At 37.7% G+C, this 21,584-nt stretch overlaps 1 protein-coding gene across 1 annotated transcript in view; it reads right to left on the bottom strand.

Annotated features, from left to right (window-relative positions):
* The window catches only part of LOC133522239 (zinc phosphodiesterase ELAC protein 2), a 53,156-nt gene that overhangs the window by 18,571 nt on the left and 13,001 nt on the right, over positions 1-21,584 (bottom strand). Inside the window, 14 exon segments of the mRNA XM_061857506.1 lie at positions 916-1,035; positions 1,520-1,612; positions 5,732-5,791; positions 7,033-7,116; positions 8,133-8,243; positions 8,814-8,912; positions 9,502-9,564; positions 9,881-9,994; positions 11,607-11,699; positions 12,747-12,888; positions 16,857-16,955; positions 17,922-18,052; positions 20,244-20,421; positions 21,157-21,326. Of these exon segments, the coding sequence (XP_061713490.1) occupies positions 916-1,035; positions 1,520-1,612; positions 5,732-5,791; positions 7,033-7,116; positions 8,133-8,243; positions 8,814-8,912; positions 9,502-9,564; positions 9,881-9,994; positions 11,607-11,699; positions 12,747-12,888; positions 16,857-16,955; positions 17,922-18,052; positions 20,244-20,421; positions 21,157-21,326 (1,557 nt within the window).

Raw genomic sequence — 21,584 nt, 5'->3', positions numbered from 1 at the left:
ATAGGTTACTTTTTGAAACGGCCATAGCCTCAACTTTTCTGTCTATTCGCGGGTCTGATTGTATGGTATTTAGGAATTTTTGAGGACCTAAATAATAGGCTTGCGGGCCGTAGTTAGGACATGGCTGCTTTACATAGGACAAAGTAATAATAATTAATGAGAATAGTTTATAATGAGAGAGCTATAATGATATTATAGACGGAGAGCTGGTAAATATTTTGGAATCCATGAGGTAAGCTGAAAATTTGCCTGAAACTTCTCCTATCATACCTAACTCAGCACTGTAAGTCTGGCTGCGAATGGATGAAGATGAAGATGAGTCAATCTATAATTTTTACAAGTTATAATGAAATGTTCAAATAAATTAATTGTATAAAATTAAATAGTCATAAAAAAATAAGGCAGGCCATTTGGTGCTGGACTATATAATATATCTTTAACCTTGCCAGACGCGGCAAAATATTTTTTCGAAAAATTTAAAATAAGGTTCTTGAGGCAGTCTGTAATTTTTACAAGTAAAAATGAAATATCTTAATAGTCATAAAAATAATAAGCCAGACGATTTGGTCGGGACTTTCAACCTGCCAGACGATCTAGAAAGTTACACACTTACTTGCACGCAAAATTAAGTTTGTCTACTATACAAAATGTAGCATCAAAAACATTGTGTGTTGTGTACCTACATGTAAAATATTTTTAATGGTACAAAATGTTTACTTGTAAAATTTACAGATTGTCACAAGAACATTGTTTTAGAAAAAAGATCTTTAAAAATCCATGGGATTGATTTAGCCCCGGTACCCCGCAGCCAGACTCGCAGTGCTGAGTTAGGGTATGATAGAAGAAGTTTCAGGCAAATTTTCAGCTTGCCTCAAGGTCCTACTCCAAAATGTGTACCAGTTCTCGGACCATTACTTGGTTTGGACATGAGAAATATGCCAGAGGGCCGGTTGGAGTCTGACACATCCAACATGAGATCTTGTACACGTTCGCTCAGCTCGCTCGTCCCTTTATTCCGCATTTGGGTTCCGGTTGCTGTAATTATCAATTAACATATTTGGCAACATAATATTGCCAGGTTATGACCAAAACTAATTTCTATAACAAATTAAGAGCCATATTTTTAGTGAACCGTCTCCTGTAGTTGCAGGCGTACATAGGCTACGGAGACTACTTACCATCAGGCGGGCCGTATGTTTGTATGACGTTTTATTAAAAAAACCGTACTAGTATCACATAAAGGTTGATGTTAGTTTGTTTCGAAAATAGTGAGTTTTGGTTGTCATCTGGCGATATTTATGATGTTTTTAAATAATGGACACATGTAGAAGTGATTTAGCGACACTTCAGATATGTGTTCTGAATATTTGCATATTTTTGAAATGTCAACACGGATAAGGCTTAAGAAACCGATATCTACGTAGGACCAAAAATTTCATAAAATGATCTAATAAACAAAAGCCAACATTTATTTAGGGTTAATTTCTATTCGCTAAATCGTTCCGTATCCTCGACTCACATACGAGTATTCTGTGATTCTCCATAGAGGTGACTTGCACTGTTGTCTCCGGAGTCAGGCCCCGTGGTGTTACACTTCTGCCGTAAGAGGTGGCTGGCGTACAAATAAAGATGAAATAATCAGTTTAAGGTGTATTTGGTGCTTTTTAATTGTTAAGACGTACTAACAAAATATGGACCATGTTTGTCTGAAATAAATACATTCTATTTTTTTTTTATAGTTAAGTATTCACAAAATATTGTACATGTTTCAAGCTCTTTATTTAAAAAGGTTCAAAATTCAACAACAAGGCAATTGCTTTTAGAACTCTGATTAATAAGCTAGACAAAGTTCATCCGGGTAGTAGGACGGATAATAGTATTTTTTCTACTCGTTGACTGTAATAGTTGAATTAAGATTTCGTATACCTACCACACTATAATATGCGTACTTTTCATGTATGGGCTCCCAACAGAACTATAGATTTATTTCGATATACGCTGTAGTCAACTATAAAAAAATACCAATCACGTGCCGCCGCGGTCGAGTGGACGAAACAAAACGGTAGCTCAATAGTACACAGAGGCCGGGAAGTAAGGGGTTGCCGGCACAGTACATAGACATGTATAGACGACCGCCGAGGGTAGCGAGGCCGTATTGTTATGAGGCCGGCAACCCCTTTTCACGCCGACGTAAGTATAGTACTTTTCTAAAAATGACGATGATGATGATTGTTTTAAGGGGCCCACTGATTACTAGTTCGCCGGACGATATTTATCGGCCTGTCAGTTATTCGCAAAAGTTGAATTTTTTTCGCGAATTACTAACAGGTCGATATCGTCCGGCGAACTGCAGAAGAACTGCTGCGGCCGGAGAACTGCTGTCCCTTTATGTCCTAATGTCACTAATGTGATAGGTTATTCAGTGCACTCGGTGTGTTCGGTGTATTTGTTTTTATTTTTATTTTGTGTTTAATTTGATTGTACATACCTATATTGTTAATGATTCTGACACATAGAGACCTTTACATCTCTTAATAATTAATTAAGCTAGTAATTGTGTGTATGTATAGCTATACTAGTGTTGGTTAAGACTCGAGTCCTTTGAGTACTCTGCTTTAAGACTCGACTCAGTTTTTCAGACTCTTATAATTAAGATGAAACTCGAGTTATTTTCAACTTATTAGAGTCTTGAGTCGTTTGTAGAGACTTGAGTCCTTTTCGGAGAACTTGTAATTTTTTTACAAATAACTTTGAAATGCGTTGTCTTTATGTCAAATTCATGGATGTACATAACATAAATCATAACGCCTATTTCCTTTACTGTAGTTTAGGTAAAACCCATGAAATTTTTGACTGACGGCCCGATTCAAAGAATGATTAAGACACGTTTAAGATCTTGGAAAGATCGGTAACTAAACGACATGTCAAAATTGACGTTTATTTCGATTCCGATCCCAATAAGATCTATCTACGATATTTCTAACGCAAGTGATATTGGTTGCCCGAATCGTGCTGCTTCTGTCAATTATACGACATACAAACGATATCAAACTGAGATCTAAACCAGTACTTATCGTTATCGTATTTCATTCTTCGAATCGGGCCGTATGTCTTTATTCGGAGACTCGAGACCTTTTGAGTTGCGCTTAAAAAAGACTCGACGCGGGACTTAAAAGACTCAGAGGTTTTTAAGCTCTGAGTCTCGTAAAAACGAGTCGAGTTCTTCAATTTAGACTCAAAAGACTTGAGTTCCTACCAACACTAAGCTACTATAGGGACCGTGCGCGTTGGAGGGTCTGCCATCTTGTGGCCTGAATCGGAACCATAAACATGCACATGTACACGTCACGTGTTTTCTTGTGCATAGTACATTCTTGTGGGCTACATCGGAATAAAAAACATGACATTTACGCCTCGCGCCAAAAATCTGACGGCTCCTACAGTTCATGCACGCTCCCTATACCGTCTTTTATATAACATACATACAAGCACAAAATGTTGTGTCTCACAGTTGTAGTAGTAGTTGTACATATAGTTACATGTTATTACTATTTAAATATTAATACGAGTATACCCCGTTAGCTTGAATATGTCATGCTCGCTTAAATAAAAGTTTTTGCTTACGGTTGTGTCGTTGATCGGGTCGCCACTTTCCCGAATGAAGGTTGAGGGAGGCGATGGTTGAGATACGCGTCATACTCGTGAACGGGTGCTGTTTGTGGAGACTAGTCCGTTTAAGATAACTTTATTTTTAACCGACTTCAAAAAAGGAGGAGGTTCTCAATTCGACTGATTTTTTTTCCGAGTATAATTACGGGAAACACCTCATTCGTTTTTGTGTAATTCGACGTTTAGAGACTTTATACATCTCTAAGTAATAATAATACTTTATTTACTTTTACTTTAAACATTAATACTTTAGTTTGCATTAATATTTTCAATTAATTGTTGATATGCTTGTTTTTGCTTCTATGTAAGTTCCACGTTGACGTGTAAAAGTGCCCTTGCGGCCTAGGTATTTGCTGAATAAATGTTGAAGTTGAAGTTGTGGTATTAAAGGGGAACGAAAAGCCCTTTAAAGATTTTTTTTATTTCACAAGAAAAGTTATTTAATCATGTAGAAATCTTTTTAGGTATATAATATGTGTCTCCTAAACCGTGCGTCGTAGCGCAAAAATAATTAAAGTTTCGTTCCCCCTTAAAATCTCTATTTAATAATATAAAAACACAAAAATTCAATAGAAAGATATGCTACTAGTTTAAAGTATTATTTTTGTTAGTTACCTGAAATAATACATTTTTTTTTAATAAAACCTAAATCATTAATGCATTGGTAAGTATCACAGTAGACCAACATGTAGTACAAAAGACAAATATGCGACTATTTCATGAGCATATGAAATAGTTACACGTTTATGTATTTTCTATGGGATCGCGGCAAAATGTTTATAGCTGACTACAGCGTATCAAAATGAATATTATAGTTGAGTTGGGAGCCCTTACAAGAAAAGTACGCAATTATAGTTTGGTATACTATACTATACTTGCGTAAATCTTAATTCAACCAGTCGACGAGTAGAAAAAATCTTCGTGTAAATACTGATTGAAAAAATCCAGTATCTACACCCTTACTCAATCATACGAAAGCACTCAGCGAATACGAGCAAGTAACGTAAATTCTAGAGTAGCATTATATTTTACAGTACATATGGTGCTACTTTACCGCCCTAGTGCGGTCGAAGTAGTCAAAATTTTAAAGGGCCGTATGTACTGTAAAATGTTGCACAATAAACGTGCGAAAAGGTAATTCGCAACTCGTGATGATCTAAATTTCGGTCGTGTTTTTTTATCGTCACATGTTGCGAATTCCCTACTTTTTGCACTTGTATCGTAATTTGTTGATTGTTGACTGTTCACTCACACGACCAGCGAGATTTTTATCTGAATTACTTCAGATTTCACGTAATTGCTTAGATAGAATTAGACCAAGCTAAGTTGGCAGCAGTTTTGATAGCCCAGACTGTGCAAGTGTTATTTTAAACGAGAAACTTCTACCAAATTATTTATTTATTTAATCTTTATTGCACAAAAGAAAACTTATCGTACAAAAGGCGGATTTAATGCCAAAAGGCATTCTCTACCAATCAACCTTAAGGTAAAGCAAATAGCACCGCCCACAATCTCTCGTGGGTGGTGCTATTAGCTATTACTAGGTACCTACTATTAACAAAATTATGACGTTTAAAAAACACTTGCACAGTCTGTGCTATCAAAAATCGCGGTAGTGCAGTTACGATAAGTACCTTATTCTGAAGCTTCTGCCCGCGACTTCTGCCTAGGATGATGATGTTGATGATTGATTACTACGAAACAATCCTAAGTCCTTCCTAGGTCCTTAAAGTATCTCCATGCAAAATTTGATCTTAATCGGTTCAGGAGGCCTAGTTAAGATCGCAATCGTTTGCAAACGTAAAGAAACGCTATTTGTCTCTCTATCGCATTAATAAGGAAGAGTGATAGTTTTCTGCTAACGATTGTCATCATTGGCTAGGCCCCCAGGGGTTTATCTAAGCGTGGAGGAGACAGACAGTTACATTCGCATTAATAATATCAGTTGGGATGACCAAGAGATATTCAGCTTATTGTAGGATTTACCACAAAGGAATACCGTAAGGAATACCGCTAAAATTGTGATTTTTATTGTATTGGTCGGCAAGTGTTCTGTGAATACCTAACTTTCCGGCGGTTTTAGCACAGTCGTCTTTGCTCTCACGAGTTCTCCAGGGATCTCCTAAAAGAAAAAGCACCTTTAAGCTTGTAGTAATTTCAGCTCAATTAGGTACAGACTCAAGACTCATTTGAAATATTTGTGTATCGGACAACGATCCTGTGCCATGACTGTATACACTACCTTAATATATGGGCAATAAAGCCGTGTACTTATACATATTTTTGGCACGTTTTTCGTAGCGATATTTTCAGACGTGACCGTACAATCCTAGAATCCTACTATTACTATCTACCAGTGGCGGCGCGTCACAAATATTCGTAGGGAACCCGGAGCTAACTTTGCTTTCCTTTTCTCCATGAGCCGATCGTGAAAGTACTCAACGGGCTGAAATTAGACAAGCCGGTGGGAATCAAGTTCTTTGAACGATCCGCCCCTGCTATCTACTACTACTAGTAGTACTAACTACCATCATCGTCTTAATAGCTCTAAAACATATAAAAAAAAACTATTATAAGACATTACACAAATTGTCCCACAACATTAAGCTCAATTAAGACTTTTGTTGTAGGTACGAGTATGAGACAACAATATACACGGTGCTACATGAGGAAACCGAAAGATTTGGACAGTGTATTATTGATCACATTTAGAGACTAAAATGACATATAAACTTTTCTGGATTTCGCCTAGTTTCAGAGTTAATACCAATGTAAAAAGAAAACATCTTCTTATCGTAACTTAGTGCAAAACGCCTTTTTGATCGCGATGATGCCATTGTGGGGCGTAGTCTAAATATCCTTATTGATAGATGTCAAAAAGTGATAAGTAACCTTTGCAAGAACTAGTTTTTACAAAAAAAAACCGTAAAAAAATATTTTCAGTGCCAGTTTTACCATAACATTAACTTTTTATGTACAATTACGTTCAAAATTTGAAAAAAAAAAAAGAAAACAAAAAAAATATTTTTTTCGCGAAATTTACTGAAACTCATATAACATTTTTTCCTTCTTTTGGCCTCAGAAGTAGGTATACGTGGTTAAAATCTGTCGGGTTCCTCGTGAGCACCGTGTATATATAATATACATATATGTAAATATTTAAATACATAGAAAACAGCCATGACTCACGAACAAATGTGCCCATCACACAAATAATTGCGCTTACCAATTTTTGAACCTGGGACCATCGGTTTCATAGGTAGGGTCACTACCCACTAGACCAGACCGGTCGTCGAGTTGCTATTATAAATGTTGAAGTTGCGGAAACCTGCCCGTACTACAATACAATATAATAGAACTTACTGTCTGATTCTTGGCGCGTGAGCGAGTGTGTCGCCGAAGAGTTTCTGCTACACGAACGGCGTGGCCTTTTCTCTGGCTCGGTTCCTGCGAATATCGCTAATTATTCAACAGAAAACGTTGTATCGTTTTGTGTTAATACCTTTACCTAAGTCGGTTTTGAACAAAGCTAATGTGTAAAAATACTGTTCAAATGTCAAGCATCAAACACAATAACGCAACGAAGCTCCGTGGTGCGAGAACTAATTGTCAATTCTAAGCGATCGATGGTATAATAGTTCACTTCAAGTAGGTATATAGTAATGCCGAAAGTAGACAAATATTTTGCTCTTCATTATCGTAGGTGTATCTACAGCTTTTTATACCATGTATGGTCTGATTGTTCAAGCAAGTTGTTTGTAGAAAAAGGTACAGATTTCAAATTGTGAAGGATGGTTTTCGTGATAAAAACTTATGTCCTTCCTATCACCATACCAAATTTCATCTAAATCGGTTCAGCGTCTTGGAGAAGAGGTGACAGACAGATTGCAGAGTTAGGTTCTCGTGACACCTATCGACTCGGAATAGGCATACTCTGATAGAAAAAGGCTTTATGTCCACGCAATGAGAGCGAAAAAGACGAAGTTCGGTTCGGATCGGTTTGGCTGACATTTTTCGCTCTTTTGCGTAGACATAGTTACTCAATCGTACGAAAGCAATCAGCGATATTTTTCGAGCAAGTAACGTCAGTAACGTAGATTTTAGAGAAGCATTATATTAAATTTATTGTTTTAATTAAACTACATTAAAAATTTTCAACTGAATACTCTAGGTCCTCGTTAGTTTTTTTAGCATCGGCGGATTCGGCGGTGACACCTTATAATATCTATAAACTATGACCAGCAGATAAGTAGCTCTATATCAAAGAGAATTTGAAATAGAGGTGGATTGTCCAAGAAAACTTTGTAGACATAGTAAATTTACTGCCATCTCTCGAATTTTAAATGGCGTTCTAAAAGTTTTAATCATGTGTCGAAAGATGGCAGTAAATTTATTGTGACTACAAAATGTTCTTTGACATCCACCTCTATTTCAAATTATCTTTGCTCTATTCTAGAACTTACCGCTAGAGTTATCGTTCTTATTGTGAGTGTTGGACTGCAAGTGTTTTGTATATAACTTTCCGGCGGTTTTAGCACTGTCGTCTTTGCTCTCACGAGTTCTCGAGGGTTCTCCTAAAGTAAAAAACACCTTTTAGCTTCTACCTAGTCATTTCGGCCGAAGTAGGTATATATAGACTGGCCATTTTGTCACTTGACATGTTTTTTTATGAGATTACACCTCGTGCTGACGTACATTTATCAAATATGCCCACGGAAATTACTATTCAGTGTCGTGACCAGGCATACAGGCACCTGAATATACCTTTATAGACATATATTGTACAAAACTTTTGCGTAGGACGTAGACGGCCTTACATTATGTGTTTCTAAATTAAATTGTGTTAAGATGAGCTAAGTAGTTATAGGTAAGTATAGAGAAGGCCACTTGGTATTCCGGCGTTCGTCAATCTAGCAATTAGCGACTTAGATGACTCGCTCTATAATCCGGCAGTTTACACAGCCGAACGCAAAATTACAGAGCGGTTGCATTTGATATGCAGAATTTATTTTCTATATAAAGCTTTTATTTCCTATACAAATCCAATCATTCGGCAGTTCCAACAATTCGGCATAGGGGAAAATGTTCAGAGCGCCAACTGTATTTGGAGTATTATTAGGCTGTAGGTAATGGACAACACTGACGCGAAGGCAAGGCGGCCCTCCTGCTGGTGACAGGCGAGGGTCTTCGGGGGCTCATTATGCTAGTAGCACTGTTGTTCACCGACGACATACGACGCAGCCCTGTGTCAAAAGAACGTGATTCGAACTTCCATTTATAATGAGTATAGGCTACTGTTATGTCGTCACGACAGGAGGCTGACACACTGCATGCTGTAGGTGCCTGAGGGCCGACCGCCAACATCGAAAAACCGAATAACGTTATCTGCCTCTCTGTCGCTCGAATATGCAAGGGCGATAAGCAGACAGATAACCATTTTCGTTTTTTTTATGTTGGCAGCAGGCCCTCAGATCTCATTGATATGGGCGAGCCAGACCACGCACATACGTTCACGAAGACAGCATTCGGACATTTCGGACGTCGTCGGTCGCGCACGGCGCGGCTGACAGTCGCCCGCCGCGGACGGTGCCTGGTCAAGCATAGCATAGCCGTATAAACATAAACTACATAATATACCTATATCAATAAAAGCTTAGGAGGAAAATAGCACGGACAACAAAAAAATCTTAAGTTATAGCATAAGAATATGACGTCAGTCTTTAAGACGAGTTTGAGAACTAATCTTACTATGCTTGTTTAAAAATTAAACTACTAATCTCTACATACCTGATTATGTTTCTCTAACTCTACAAAGATATTAATCAAACTTACTGGCGGTGAGGTTCTCTTTGTAGCGCGAAGGGACCCGTAGTTCCTTGTTCACTACCACATTTCCTAGGTGCAGATTAGAGATAAATAATTAATTTTTAATTTTACTACTAATCAAAATAGATCTACCTATTGGAAAACCAGCGTCCAAGTATTTAAAAGGTACCTTGAAAACAAGCTAAGTGGAAACCTTTTCAGTGACGTTTTAATCCGTTTTTGTGACATGTTATTTTTTGTTGTTAAAATGTCCTGAGTAAATTTTGTTCTATTCTATTCTACTCAAAAAAAATTCTAAATCGGTTCAGACAGACAGAGTTACTTTTGCATTTATATCATTATGGATACCTAGTAGGGATACTAACGGACAAAATTTAGGACTTACGCTTAGAATCGTCATTCTTCTTCTGAGCATTAGACGCCAGGCGTTTCGTACATAACTTGCCGGAGGTTTTGGAATTGTCGTTTTTGCTGCTTTCACGATTTTTCGAATGTTCTCCTAAAGTAAAAACTCGTTTATCATTTACAATTTTCTGCATCGAATATATTTGAGTCAAAAAGCAAAGCAAAATTTTAAATTTCTATACAAGGTGTTTTTTTAAAGTCCGTTAATTTCAGTGTGCATTCCTGAGCTTAACTAAGTATTTTAATTAATTCCATTTTGAAGATAATCAAGTATTTTTTTTACCACACCAACTGGTAAAGGCGTTCTAGATTGTTCAAAAACAAATGAGAAATTTGCATTTTATCCTCATCTGAGGGCCTACCGCGAACCACGTTCGACGTGTTGCCTCTCTATCGCACTTGTAGATTGGTACGTAAGTGTGACAGGGACGCAACACGTCGAACGTGGTTCGCGGTAGACCCTCTGATTACAGATGCAAATTTTGAGTTGTTTCCTTATGTTAGCTGGTAGAATTCACTTTTAAATGATAATTTTGAATGATATTTTTTTTATTACGTTCATTTGGATTTGAATTGGTTTGATTTTCTTGGTATTTCATAGTTAGTATTTTCCTCGCGTTGATGTGGTGAAAATAAGTGGTTCAATTTTGGAACATTTCGCTTGCTCGGGTATCAATATTAACACGAGCGGTTAAATAACAACTTTCCCCCTTGTAAAACAAATAACTATTATCTGATAAGCTGGCCTAGCCAAGGTGACAATCGCTCTCGCTTCGACAACGAAACGTTTTATCTCTCTAATACTCTTCCAAGTCTTCCATATTAGTGCAACAGTGACAGTTGCGTTTCGATCGCTAATTGCTACGCAGCGCATAGAAAAAAAGACAACGCAGCGTAAACGATTTGCATGTTTTGGCTACGCGGCAATGCCACAAGCGTGTGCACTTGCCTTAGGGTATATTTTGTCATTTGCTACTAAAACGCAAGTACAATCACGGACGATCGATATTCGAAATGTCAGAGTTTTCATTTGTTTGGTGGATTTAAATAGGTACCTATAATGTCCGTGTTACAACAACGCTATTACCTAACAATTTTTTTCGGCGTTTAAAGCAAGTGATTATTTCTCTGTGCATGTTTTTGACCATTAGTCACAGAAAAGGAAACTCTTGTACCTGCAAATCTTCAGAAAATTCGCGTTTGTACGGGACTATTTCATGGAATGCTCCTACATCACTCGAGACAATGACTGTAACAAGCAAGAGGCTTGTTGATTTGACTATACAATACCTGAATACCTGTATTGGCTTAGATCAAGAGATACGAAGACAAAGCATCCTGGCTTTGACAGATTATATAATAAATACATATTCAATTAAACCTATATCTACCTTTATTTCCGACGTTTCGACACAGGTTTCTTTGGTCGTGGCCGCGGATCGACCACGCTCAGTCCAGTCAACCATTCAGGCGGGGGAAACAGGTTTCAGTTTTAATATGTGTTCAAAACATAAGTTTGAACCTTCGAGGCCGTGTCAAACACAAAAGCTATCACTCAGACGCCACGTCACCGAAGTGCCAAAACTGAAATTGAACTTCATGCATATGCACGTAGGTCTATGTTGCTCTGTAGTCTGTGAGTGTGACGGATATATCCGTCGTTGGCGTCGAAAAGGTTAAATATTAGATCGATAAATAGTACTTACTGTCAGATTCTTGGCGTGTAAGCGAGTGTGTCGCCGAAGAGTTTCTGCTGCGCGAACGGCGGCGGCCCTGAGGCCTTTTCTCTGGCTCTGTTCCTACGAATATCGTTAATTACTCAACGCTGTATTTTTTTGTGTAGATACCGTTTGGTAATAGGTATATAAGCTAATATGTATAAATACAATACTCTGCTTAACTATTTGAGTGTCAAACACAATACCCAAAAATGTACCTCAGTGCGACGCGTAACTTTTTTATAGTATATTTTAAAGCGATGGTACAGTCTATATCAAGTTAGTAGTACCTAACGGCGAAAGTAGAAAAATGTACTGGACTTCATTCTCAATCAAGTCTTATATGCTTACTTATAACTTACTAGCTTCTGTCCCCGGTTTTGTCTGCATAAAATTAGTATTTCCATGTAACATTTCCATAGTTAATACCAAACTCTTTCTCTCCCCCTTAAAGTATGATTTCCGGGGTAAAAACTTATCTTTATACCTAATTTCATCTCAATCGGTTCAGCGGTTTAGGGGGTCCATTCATTACACAAAGCATTTCTGAGGATTTTTTGACTCCCTGTGAAGTGCGTCTAAGGGGAATTGAAACCAATGAGATCAGCATTACACCCCGTGACAGTATCCTTCACCTAGGTAATAACCCTTTTAAATTTGGATGTAGGTACAAATGTAAACTACGAAATATTCAACATTATACTTTATTGTAGACTTGCAACATACTTAGACAATATATTTTTAGAGTTTCGTACCCAAAAGGTACTTTATTACGAACTAGTAGTTATCTATTAGATACATACTATAGGACTACCACGAAGCAGTCAAAATGACATTAAATCTATACTTTACAATGTATGAGGCACAATTCCATAAAGGCTATACATTACTATTATATAAATAAAAACATGGCCTCAATCGCAAACAATTCGATAATTTACACAGCCAACTAGATTCAACAACTAGCAACACTATTTTACGTTTGCATTTCTTTCGACTCTATGGCAACATTTTCAATGTTATCCTTTATCTGTGCTACCGAGTCTACAGTCTCTTTTACATTACTCTGTTCATTAGTTACATTATCTGTGGCCTGGGCAGTGTTGCAAGTGGAAAATTGTCTAGTACCGGAGAGGCTGGTGTTGGATGGCTTTTCCTTCCGACGCACGCGAGAGGCGGCCTTCAGTTCCATGTCCACGCAGTGCTCGGCGAACATAAGTTGGAGAGGTGCGTACATGTGCGGGAGGAGGGGGAAGTCGCTTAGTGTTACCTGTAAAAAAATGTTTTATTGTAAGTAGAACAGTTCTAAACAAGTGTTTTTGAAACTGGGATACTAAGAACCATTGGAAGTTCGCGAATACATACACATAACGCGTAATGTATACTCAAGATTTTAAACATGCATGGTAAAAATCTCATCAGAGGTTCGTAGTAGTCTGCGAAATCAAACAGGGTTTATGTATATAAGTCCATTTATCCTATAGCCCAAACGGCATATACGGTTTTTGTCATATGAGTATGTGGTTGAATTCGTCAGAATTGTAATTGTGACATTGGCTAAATAAATATTGAAAATGGCGCCCGGAAATGAAAAAAAAAAAGCGCGGCCAAGTGCGAGTTGGACTCGCCCATGAAGGGTTCCGTACCATTTATGACGTATTAAAAAAAAACTACTTACTAGATCTCGTTCAAACCAATTTTCGGTGGAAGTTTGCATGGTAATGTATATCATATATTTTTTTTTAGTTTTATCATTCTGTTATTTTAGAAGTTACAGGGGGGAGGACACACATTTTACCACTTTGAAGTGTCTCTCGCTCAAACTATTCAGTTAAGAAAAAAATGATATTAGAAACCTCAATATCATTTTTGAAGACCTATCCATAGATATGTAGGGACATGACGGTGACGCAATTTAGAGTCAGCATTTTCGGTATACAGTTCGAAGGAGCATTTAGTCCAGTCAGTCGCTAAGCGCAAGGCATACAGTGGGCACATACTTAACTATTTCGATATTGCGGCGCCGCCTGGTCCTGGTCCCGTCCTTGTATTTAAATATATAATTAGTAACTTTCTGAGATTGTGCTTATGGAGTCAGAATAAATCAGTGTTGAAGTTAACCTTTTTTTATATCATCTCCTCATAAGGTCGACCAATACCTAAAGTGGTGACCACGCGTTCGTTTTTTGGACTTTAAATTTCGTGTTTAGTGTTGGACATTATTATTTCGGGCCTGCCTTGTTTTTGGGCGGCCGCGAAGTGCCGCGCAAAAACAATTTCGTGAGTGTCGGTTCTGTGAAAGACTAATTTCAATAAATAGACAATATTTGCGTTATAAAATCGGCGGGAAATGAAAAACGGCAATTTCGCACTAGGGGTGCCAGTACAGCACCCTAGTGCCGGGCTCTCGGTACCCAGGAGCGCCGGGCCTACGGAACCCAGAAGCGCCGATATTTCGGAGCCAAAAAGCAACAGTACCACGGAACAGAAAGCAGCAGTAACCATGGAGAACGACCTTGCGGCCATCACCGTTTCGTCGAGAATAACACCATTCTGGAAGGATATGCCCTTATGTTCCTGCAACCACCCAAAGCATAAGTCGTTGGATTAAAAAAACCCTAAATGAAGCAGGAATTGACACCAGTGTATTTACAGCCCATTCGACTAGACATTCCTCAACATCTGCTGCCTTTAGATCAGGCTTAAATATCGACCAAATTCAACAAACTGCTGGGTGGTCTGCAAGTTCAGCCACCTTCGCTAGGCATTATAATAGACCTGTGGCACAGTCTTTTCATTTCAGTCATGCAGTTTTGAGTTCTTCACATAATATATAGATTCATTTACTTAACAGAATTCTGTTACTACTTAGATTTATTTTTAAATAAAAGAGGGAGTAATAAATACCTTGAAAATTATTATATGTCAAGTTTCAGTCATTAGAAGTCTATGGACTATATTCCTTATTAAAAGAATTGTTTTAAGTGTAATATCTTTATTGGTAATTGTTTATGAAATATTTACTATTATATTGTTTTAGAATAGACATAAATAAATCTATTTCCCGATTAAAATAATTTGATTCAATCTAATAATGGCTTAGTTCTAAAATGACAAATATGTATCTCAATACAGTCACCATTAATATATCGGAGTTGTCGAGGTGCTCACTAATATCTGAACACACACTAGACAATAGAGGCGTGTTCAGATATTTGTGAGCACGTTGGCCGCTCAGAAATACCTGATGGTGACTGTATCGTTCGAAAAAACCGGCCAAGTGCGAGTCTGACTCGCACAGGAAGGGTTCCGTACTATTATCTTATCTTACTATTGCTTAACTTCGGTGATTGGATGATATTTAGATTGGATATAAATATTTATTTTATTCTGTTTTTAGTATTTGTTGTTATAGCGGCAACATAAATACATAATCTGTAGAAATTTCAACTGGCTGACTATCACGGTTCATGAGATACAGCCTGGTGACAGACGGACGGACGGACGGACAGCGGAGTCTCAGTAATAGGGTCCCGTTTGACCCTTTGGGTACGGAACCATAAAAACACGCACTTGCACGTCTAGAGTCCTACATTACCCCACTATTTGGACACGGGTAACATCGACGACAATAGGTAGCGGTAGCAGATAGCTTTATTGTTTGTGAGTAACGACGACGCCTGTTGCTGATTTATGGTTGTACCCACCCGACGAAGCCTACGTTGCAGATTTGAATCTGTCAATTAGTTTGTAAGCATTATTATGTACCTATGTGCAAAAAAGGCAGGGTAAATACCATGAATAGGGCGGACAAACTCAAATCGGATTACCCGGTACATTTTGCAAATGAGTTTTTCAAATAAAAAAAAATAAAAAAAAAAAAATTGGACTCCAACTCATACTACATAGCTCTGAGCCGTAGAAGCTCACAAATTTGAACATTTTTTAAAGACTGAATTGTCAATAAAATCAATATACTTATCGAATATCTTCACAAAATCACGAGAATCGATGGAGAAAAGCTACCTGCAAAGAGAGCAGAGGGCAGCCGGACAACTAGACATACAAAAAAAGTGGCTGTGACAAAATCGGACAGACAGACGTACATGACGAATCTATAAGGGTTCCGTTTTTTGCCATTTGGCTACGGAACCCTAAAAACATGTTTATGTGTTATTTCTCACCTGAAACACAGGGAATCCTATTTTTCTTTGTTTTATATAAATGTAACCGTGGAATACGTGTTTTTTTTTAAATTATGTTTGTTTGCCCACGTTGAAACGGAGACACTTTGCGCTCTTTCGGACAATTATATTATGCACACACAAAAAACAGCTGTAACGACTGGTGTTTGGTACATGCCAACCTACCAACCCATATTCAACCATTGGGTAGTTTACCGAACTCGTTTAAGAATATATTTATTTATTCAACAAGTAATATAATAAAACCGACCAAGAGCATGTCGGGCCACGCTCAGTGTAGGGTTCCGTAGTTACTCTTCCGTCACAATAAGCTAAACTGGAGCTTAAAGTGCAGTAAATTGTTAACCAAGGGATGAAACGGTACCTTTCACGCGAGTTAAACAAATAGGCAAATTTGCATAATCAGTACCTAATTAAACTAAGTCTTTTTACTATGAAGGGGAAACTTTTTGCGATAACTCATAAACAGCTAAACTGATCATGTCCGCTATAGTTTTCATTTAATGTTTTTCTTAAGCTCTACTTCCACGATTTTTTTCATATTTTTTGGACCTATGGTTCAAAAGTTAGAGGGGGGGGGGGGACACATTTTTTTTTCTTTCGGAGCGATTATTTCCGAATATATACACTTTATCAAAAAATGTTTGTTGAAGACCCCTATTAGTTTTGAAAGACCTTTCCAACAATACCCCACACCGTAGGGTTGAAGCATAAAAAAATATTCACCCCCACTTTACGTGTAGGGGAGGTACCCTCAAAAACATTAAATTTTTAGATTTTATTGTACGACTTTGTCGGATTTATTGATTTATATATCCATGCCGAATTTCAGCTTTCTAGCACTAACGACCACGGAGCAAAGCCTCGGACAGACAGACAGACAGACAGACAGACAGACGGACATGGCGAAACTATAAGGGTTCCTAGTTGACTACGGAACCCTAAAAAAACAGTAAAATTAGGTCTTGAAGTAAAAATTGCAAACTAAAATTAATAACGTTTAATTTACTGTATGTTTTGTTTTGTCACTAACCTGCATGTTGTCAAACGCGATGCCGACGTTGTTTTCGTTGAGTATGTGCGCGTTGAGACGCGGCAGCCGCGCGTATCGCTGGCTGAAATGCGTTAGCACCTGGAATCAAATTAGTTTTTTTGAGTGAAGAGGTTTTCTAGTGAATAATAACTTTGAAATATAGAGGTGATAAAACAATACGTTTGTTTTTCCAGTTATATAGGTCACACTTACCCTTGACGAGAATTGTTGATTACTTCTTATTAATGAGGTTAACTATTTCGAGTTAGCTTTATGTCTTTGAATTACCTTCAAAGAATTACCTTTGTGGCAATTGTGGCAATATATCTTTATCGCCTCTGAAAATCCAGCTTTAATCAATATTATCGAAAAGAAATTTAGTTATATCGATCTCCTGGAAAATTTTATCCTGTAGTAATGTTTGTAAACATCCCTTCAATTACACTTTACATAATAAGGCTGGCTGGTATTTAAACATAAGACAAACTCGTTATCTCACTTACGCGAGCGGAGCCGCGGGCACGTCTAGTAAATATATATATTATATTACTGAGTTGCTACAGTGATCAAAATGGTTTTAATTCAAGGAAAGCCATACTTACCTACGCGTAAATAATAATCATCAGAAATACCTAATTCAGATAAATTATGTATTCATGGAACAAAACTAATAAAAACATTAATGAAATGTTTTCCTCTCAAATTACCTTATTTAATGTACTGAAACGCAACAACAATATAGGCATTTCATATTTAAATTATTTTGCTTTAGGATGTCATCCATTGATTTATAAAATATGTAATAAAATAAACAATATAACAATAACAAGTACTGAATTTAGACCATCGCTTTCACACAATAGCCTAGTTCATTTCAGATTCCATCAACTTTCAATAGTCCAATCGTAAAAAACAATAATAACAATAAAAAGTAAAACTACAAAATGTAAACAATGAAGTCAGAGATATCATATCACATCTATGACTTGCCGTCGAATTATTAAGTTATAAACAAATACACACTTCTCATTTAAGCAGAAATTACCGCAGATAAATGATACATACCGTGTACTTGGCGTTCATTTTGCGTCCAATCTCTATCGCTTGCGACGTCGTCGAGTGCATCTTGATCCTCGCCTCGTCTGCTAACTCGTCCTCCATCGTTGCCTCGTGGATAAGGATGGTTGAGCCTTGACCTTGAATTAAACAGGATATTACCTATTATATATGATATAAAATTATATAATATATCCAATACGTAAGTATCCAAGGCGTAAGTTTGCACACGACTCAAAGGCGAAATATTGCAGCACGACTTGTAAAGAAAACGTTAAAACAATCTTTACAAGTGTGCTAAGGTGGTCATTACACACGAGGCGATATTGTGCGCGCGAGCTGTAAGCGAGTGCGCAATAAGAAAGCCGATGTGTGTAATGAACAATGCACACGCGTTTCATACGACGTTTTTCAACACACTTGCGAGGAAAAAAACAAAACTTATAAATTAGATTTTTTCTTGTCAAAACAGTAAAAGTACTTACAATTTTCAAAATGGTGGCTCACAGTTTTAACATAAAATAATTGGACCAAATTGTGCTGGGCTTGTAGGCACTTATTCGCCAGTTAATTGAAGTAAGCTACCAACACGTTTTCCAAGAAAGACTGTGCGTTTTTGCTGATTTTCCATTGAATAAAAGTTTCATATGCCGCCGATTATTTTTCACCCGATTTTGATGGTAAAAGGCTAAGGTCGTTCTCGGCTCTTGCCTCTATTAGTATTACTAGCAGCGTCAATTTTGTATGTTCTACATTTTCAATGCTTGAAAATGACATTTTCGTCAATATTTTAAACTAAAAACATGCAAAATTATTCAAATTTTAAGACAAATACGGAAAATGGCTGGCGCGTTATTTTTTTTTAGCACGATTCCAATGCGCGCGCAAGGCAAAGGCGCGAACGAAATCGACAAACAGCCAATTTAAAAAATATTAAAAATCTAATATTTTTGTATTTCTATTCGACGGATGGAATTCAAATCGATAAAATGTTATGTTTAATCATTAATGTAATTTACGAGATAATTTAATCTATAAATTATGTTTGGTGTGGTAAAACCTCTTTGAACTAACATTTGAAGCCTAATAGTTGGTAAAAAAAAAAAAATTATTACTCGACCAACTTAAGAAGGCTCCGTTTCCATGCATATTATTAGCAATCAGTTACCTTTTTAACTCGGACGGATAATATAATGAAAAAGCACAAGTGGTATAATATACTGAAAAAGCACGCGTGTTTAATATCTAGGATTATGAGCCAAAAATCGGTGGAATAAAAACGTCGTTTTGAGCAAGTGTGTTGAAAAATATTATACCTAGAGTTCTCAAGATTCGCAAATCAACGCCTCGAGCCTTTAAGATTCGAAATTAGGCTTGAAAAGATAGTGATCTTATTTCACATTTAATTCTGAATTTTACTGGGGGTCAATAAAGTTCAATTTTAAATTACACATCGCGAATTCTTAGCCATGGGGTAGGACAATAGCGATCTCCACGTACATTAGATCTGGTTCTTTTAAAAAAAGCTGTATAGCTTTAAATACCAATTTTGTTTCTATTAGTCACAGTTTTTATTGAGATATTTTGCGGAGGCATATCGAAATGATGTATGGGCTGACATGATTTTATTACTTAACACCTTTTGGATTTTATGTATGTACGTGATTTTACAACAAAATAAATGAATGAATGAATAGCGATTTGATCGCGTTGGGGCAGTGCCCACCGTTTGCGTCAGAGCTGGTGTATAAAAAAGTTGCCTGTACTACTCACTCATCTCAACCGGTTTCTCAGTAGGCAGCGTGTCGTGTGCCCGGCGGCGGTGATGGTGACTCCGATCACGTCAGAGGAGTGCTGTACGAGGCAAGTCAGTACCGAGTCCAGCCCGATACTGGCGATCGTTGTATACGTCAGATGACTCTTATGAACAAGTTGCCTGTAGTACTCACCAATCTTGAGTAGTTTCTCAGTAGGCAGCTTATCGCCACTGTACGTGATCTTGTGCCCGGCGGCGGTGATGGCGACCCGGAACGCGTTAGCGCTTTACGGTACGAGATAAGTCAGTACAGAGTCTAGCCCGATACAGGTGATCGTTGGTTATGTCAGATGGCTGTATGAACAAGTTGCCTGTAGTACTCACCAATCTTGAGTAGTTTCTCAGTAGGCAGCGTATCGCCACTGTACGTGATCTTGTGCCCGGCGGCGGTGATGGCGACCCCGAACGCGTTAGCGCTTTACGGTACGAGATAAGTCAGTACCGAGTCTAGCCCGATACAGGTGATCGTTGGTTACGTCAGATGGCTGTATGAACAAGTTGCCTGTAGTACTCACCAATCTTGACTAGTTTCTCAGTAGGCAGCGTGTCGCCACTGTATGTGATCTTGTGCCCGGCGGCGGTGATGGCGACCCCGAACGCGTTAGGGCAGTGCGGTACGAGGCAAGTCAGTACAGAGTCTAGCCCGATATTGGCGAGCGCTGCGGGTGTTAAGCCTGGCTCTTTTGGATCCATCTAAAAATATTGATAAATAATATTGAAGCATGTTTAGACGTTAAGTTAAAAAAATTGCAAAAGAGTCCGGGAGAATAAGTTCTACCATACTGTTTGACAACCTTTGTTTTAGGAAACAAAATAGAGCTCATTCTACATTTTTGATATAGTAAAATTAATCCTTTCGGTACGGTAACAAAAAGTAAGCGGTGACACAAATTCAAAAAGATTTTCAACACTTTTACCATTCTACAGACAATAGATGGAGCTCAGACACACAGTCTCTTTTAGTAATTTTAGTATATTGTGCAACGAAGGGGGTAAGTGAAATTTTGGAAAAGAGGGTGGTAATTCCGGAGAGCCGCAGGCTGGAGGGAATTAAAGACCCGAGTTTGCAATATTCTTACCCCTCGGAGTTACGCAAAATGTTTTTCATCACACTTGCGAAGAAAAAACTAAATTTTAAGCGAAACAATTCTTAAATACGGTGACACAAACATTCGTCCGCCATACTATTCTTATTCAGCAGCTTAAATTAAACAGCTATTAAATTAATCAAATAAAATATATAGCTTTTTTCACGATCCATAACTACCGCGGGAACAATATAGACCTTTGAAGTACACCTGCATGAAATAAGATCTTTTTCGAGCAAGTGTGATGAAAAAAATATAAGAGCATTTAAACCGTCTGTGAATACTTTATTGTTTGTGTATCATAAATTAAATAAGATAAATAAATGTATCTTAAACTTACCAGATTCTGATTAGGTATGAGCGTAAACTCGGCGGCTATTTTCTCGAACTGTCTATCATACATGGTGAGCCACGTTACGATTTGACCAGGAGCGAGCAGCAGTAGCGGAGCATTCTTCTCTGGCGCGTTGGCGAACGCGGCCGCGCGGGCCTGCAATACTCCTATTAGACCTGGAATTTTATCCGATTTTTAAATGGGTACACAATGTAAATTAACATTACCACATTGCACCTGTCAATTTCGCTATGTATTTTGTCAAATATTGAGGAAAGATACAGTTTTCTGGTATCATTTCGATTTTTCAACGGCGTGACTAAGGTAAAAACTATACTAGATATGAAGTAACGAAGAATGCTGTACAAATGTTAATACAAAATGAAAAACATAATTTTGTATTAAGCAGTGGCAGAAAGCAGAAAAGAGGTGAT

This window comes from Cydia pomonella, chromosome 10 (genome assembly GCF_033807575.1).
Source record: "Cydia pomonella isolate Wapato2018A chromosome 10, ilCydPomo1, whole genome shotgun sequence".
In the NCBI taxonomy this organism is placed as follows: domain Eukaryota; kingdom Metazoa; phylum Arthropoda; class Insecta; order Lepidoptera; family Tortricidae; genus Cydia; species Cydia pomonella.
The sequence above is the reverse complement of the archived record's forward strand: the minus strand, read 5'-3'. Positions and strand labels throughout refer to the sequence as shown.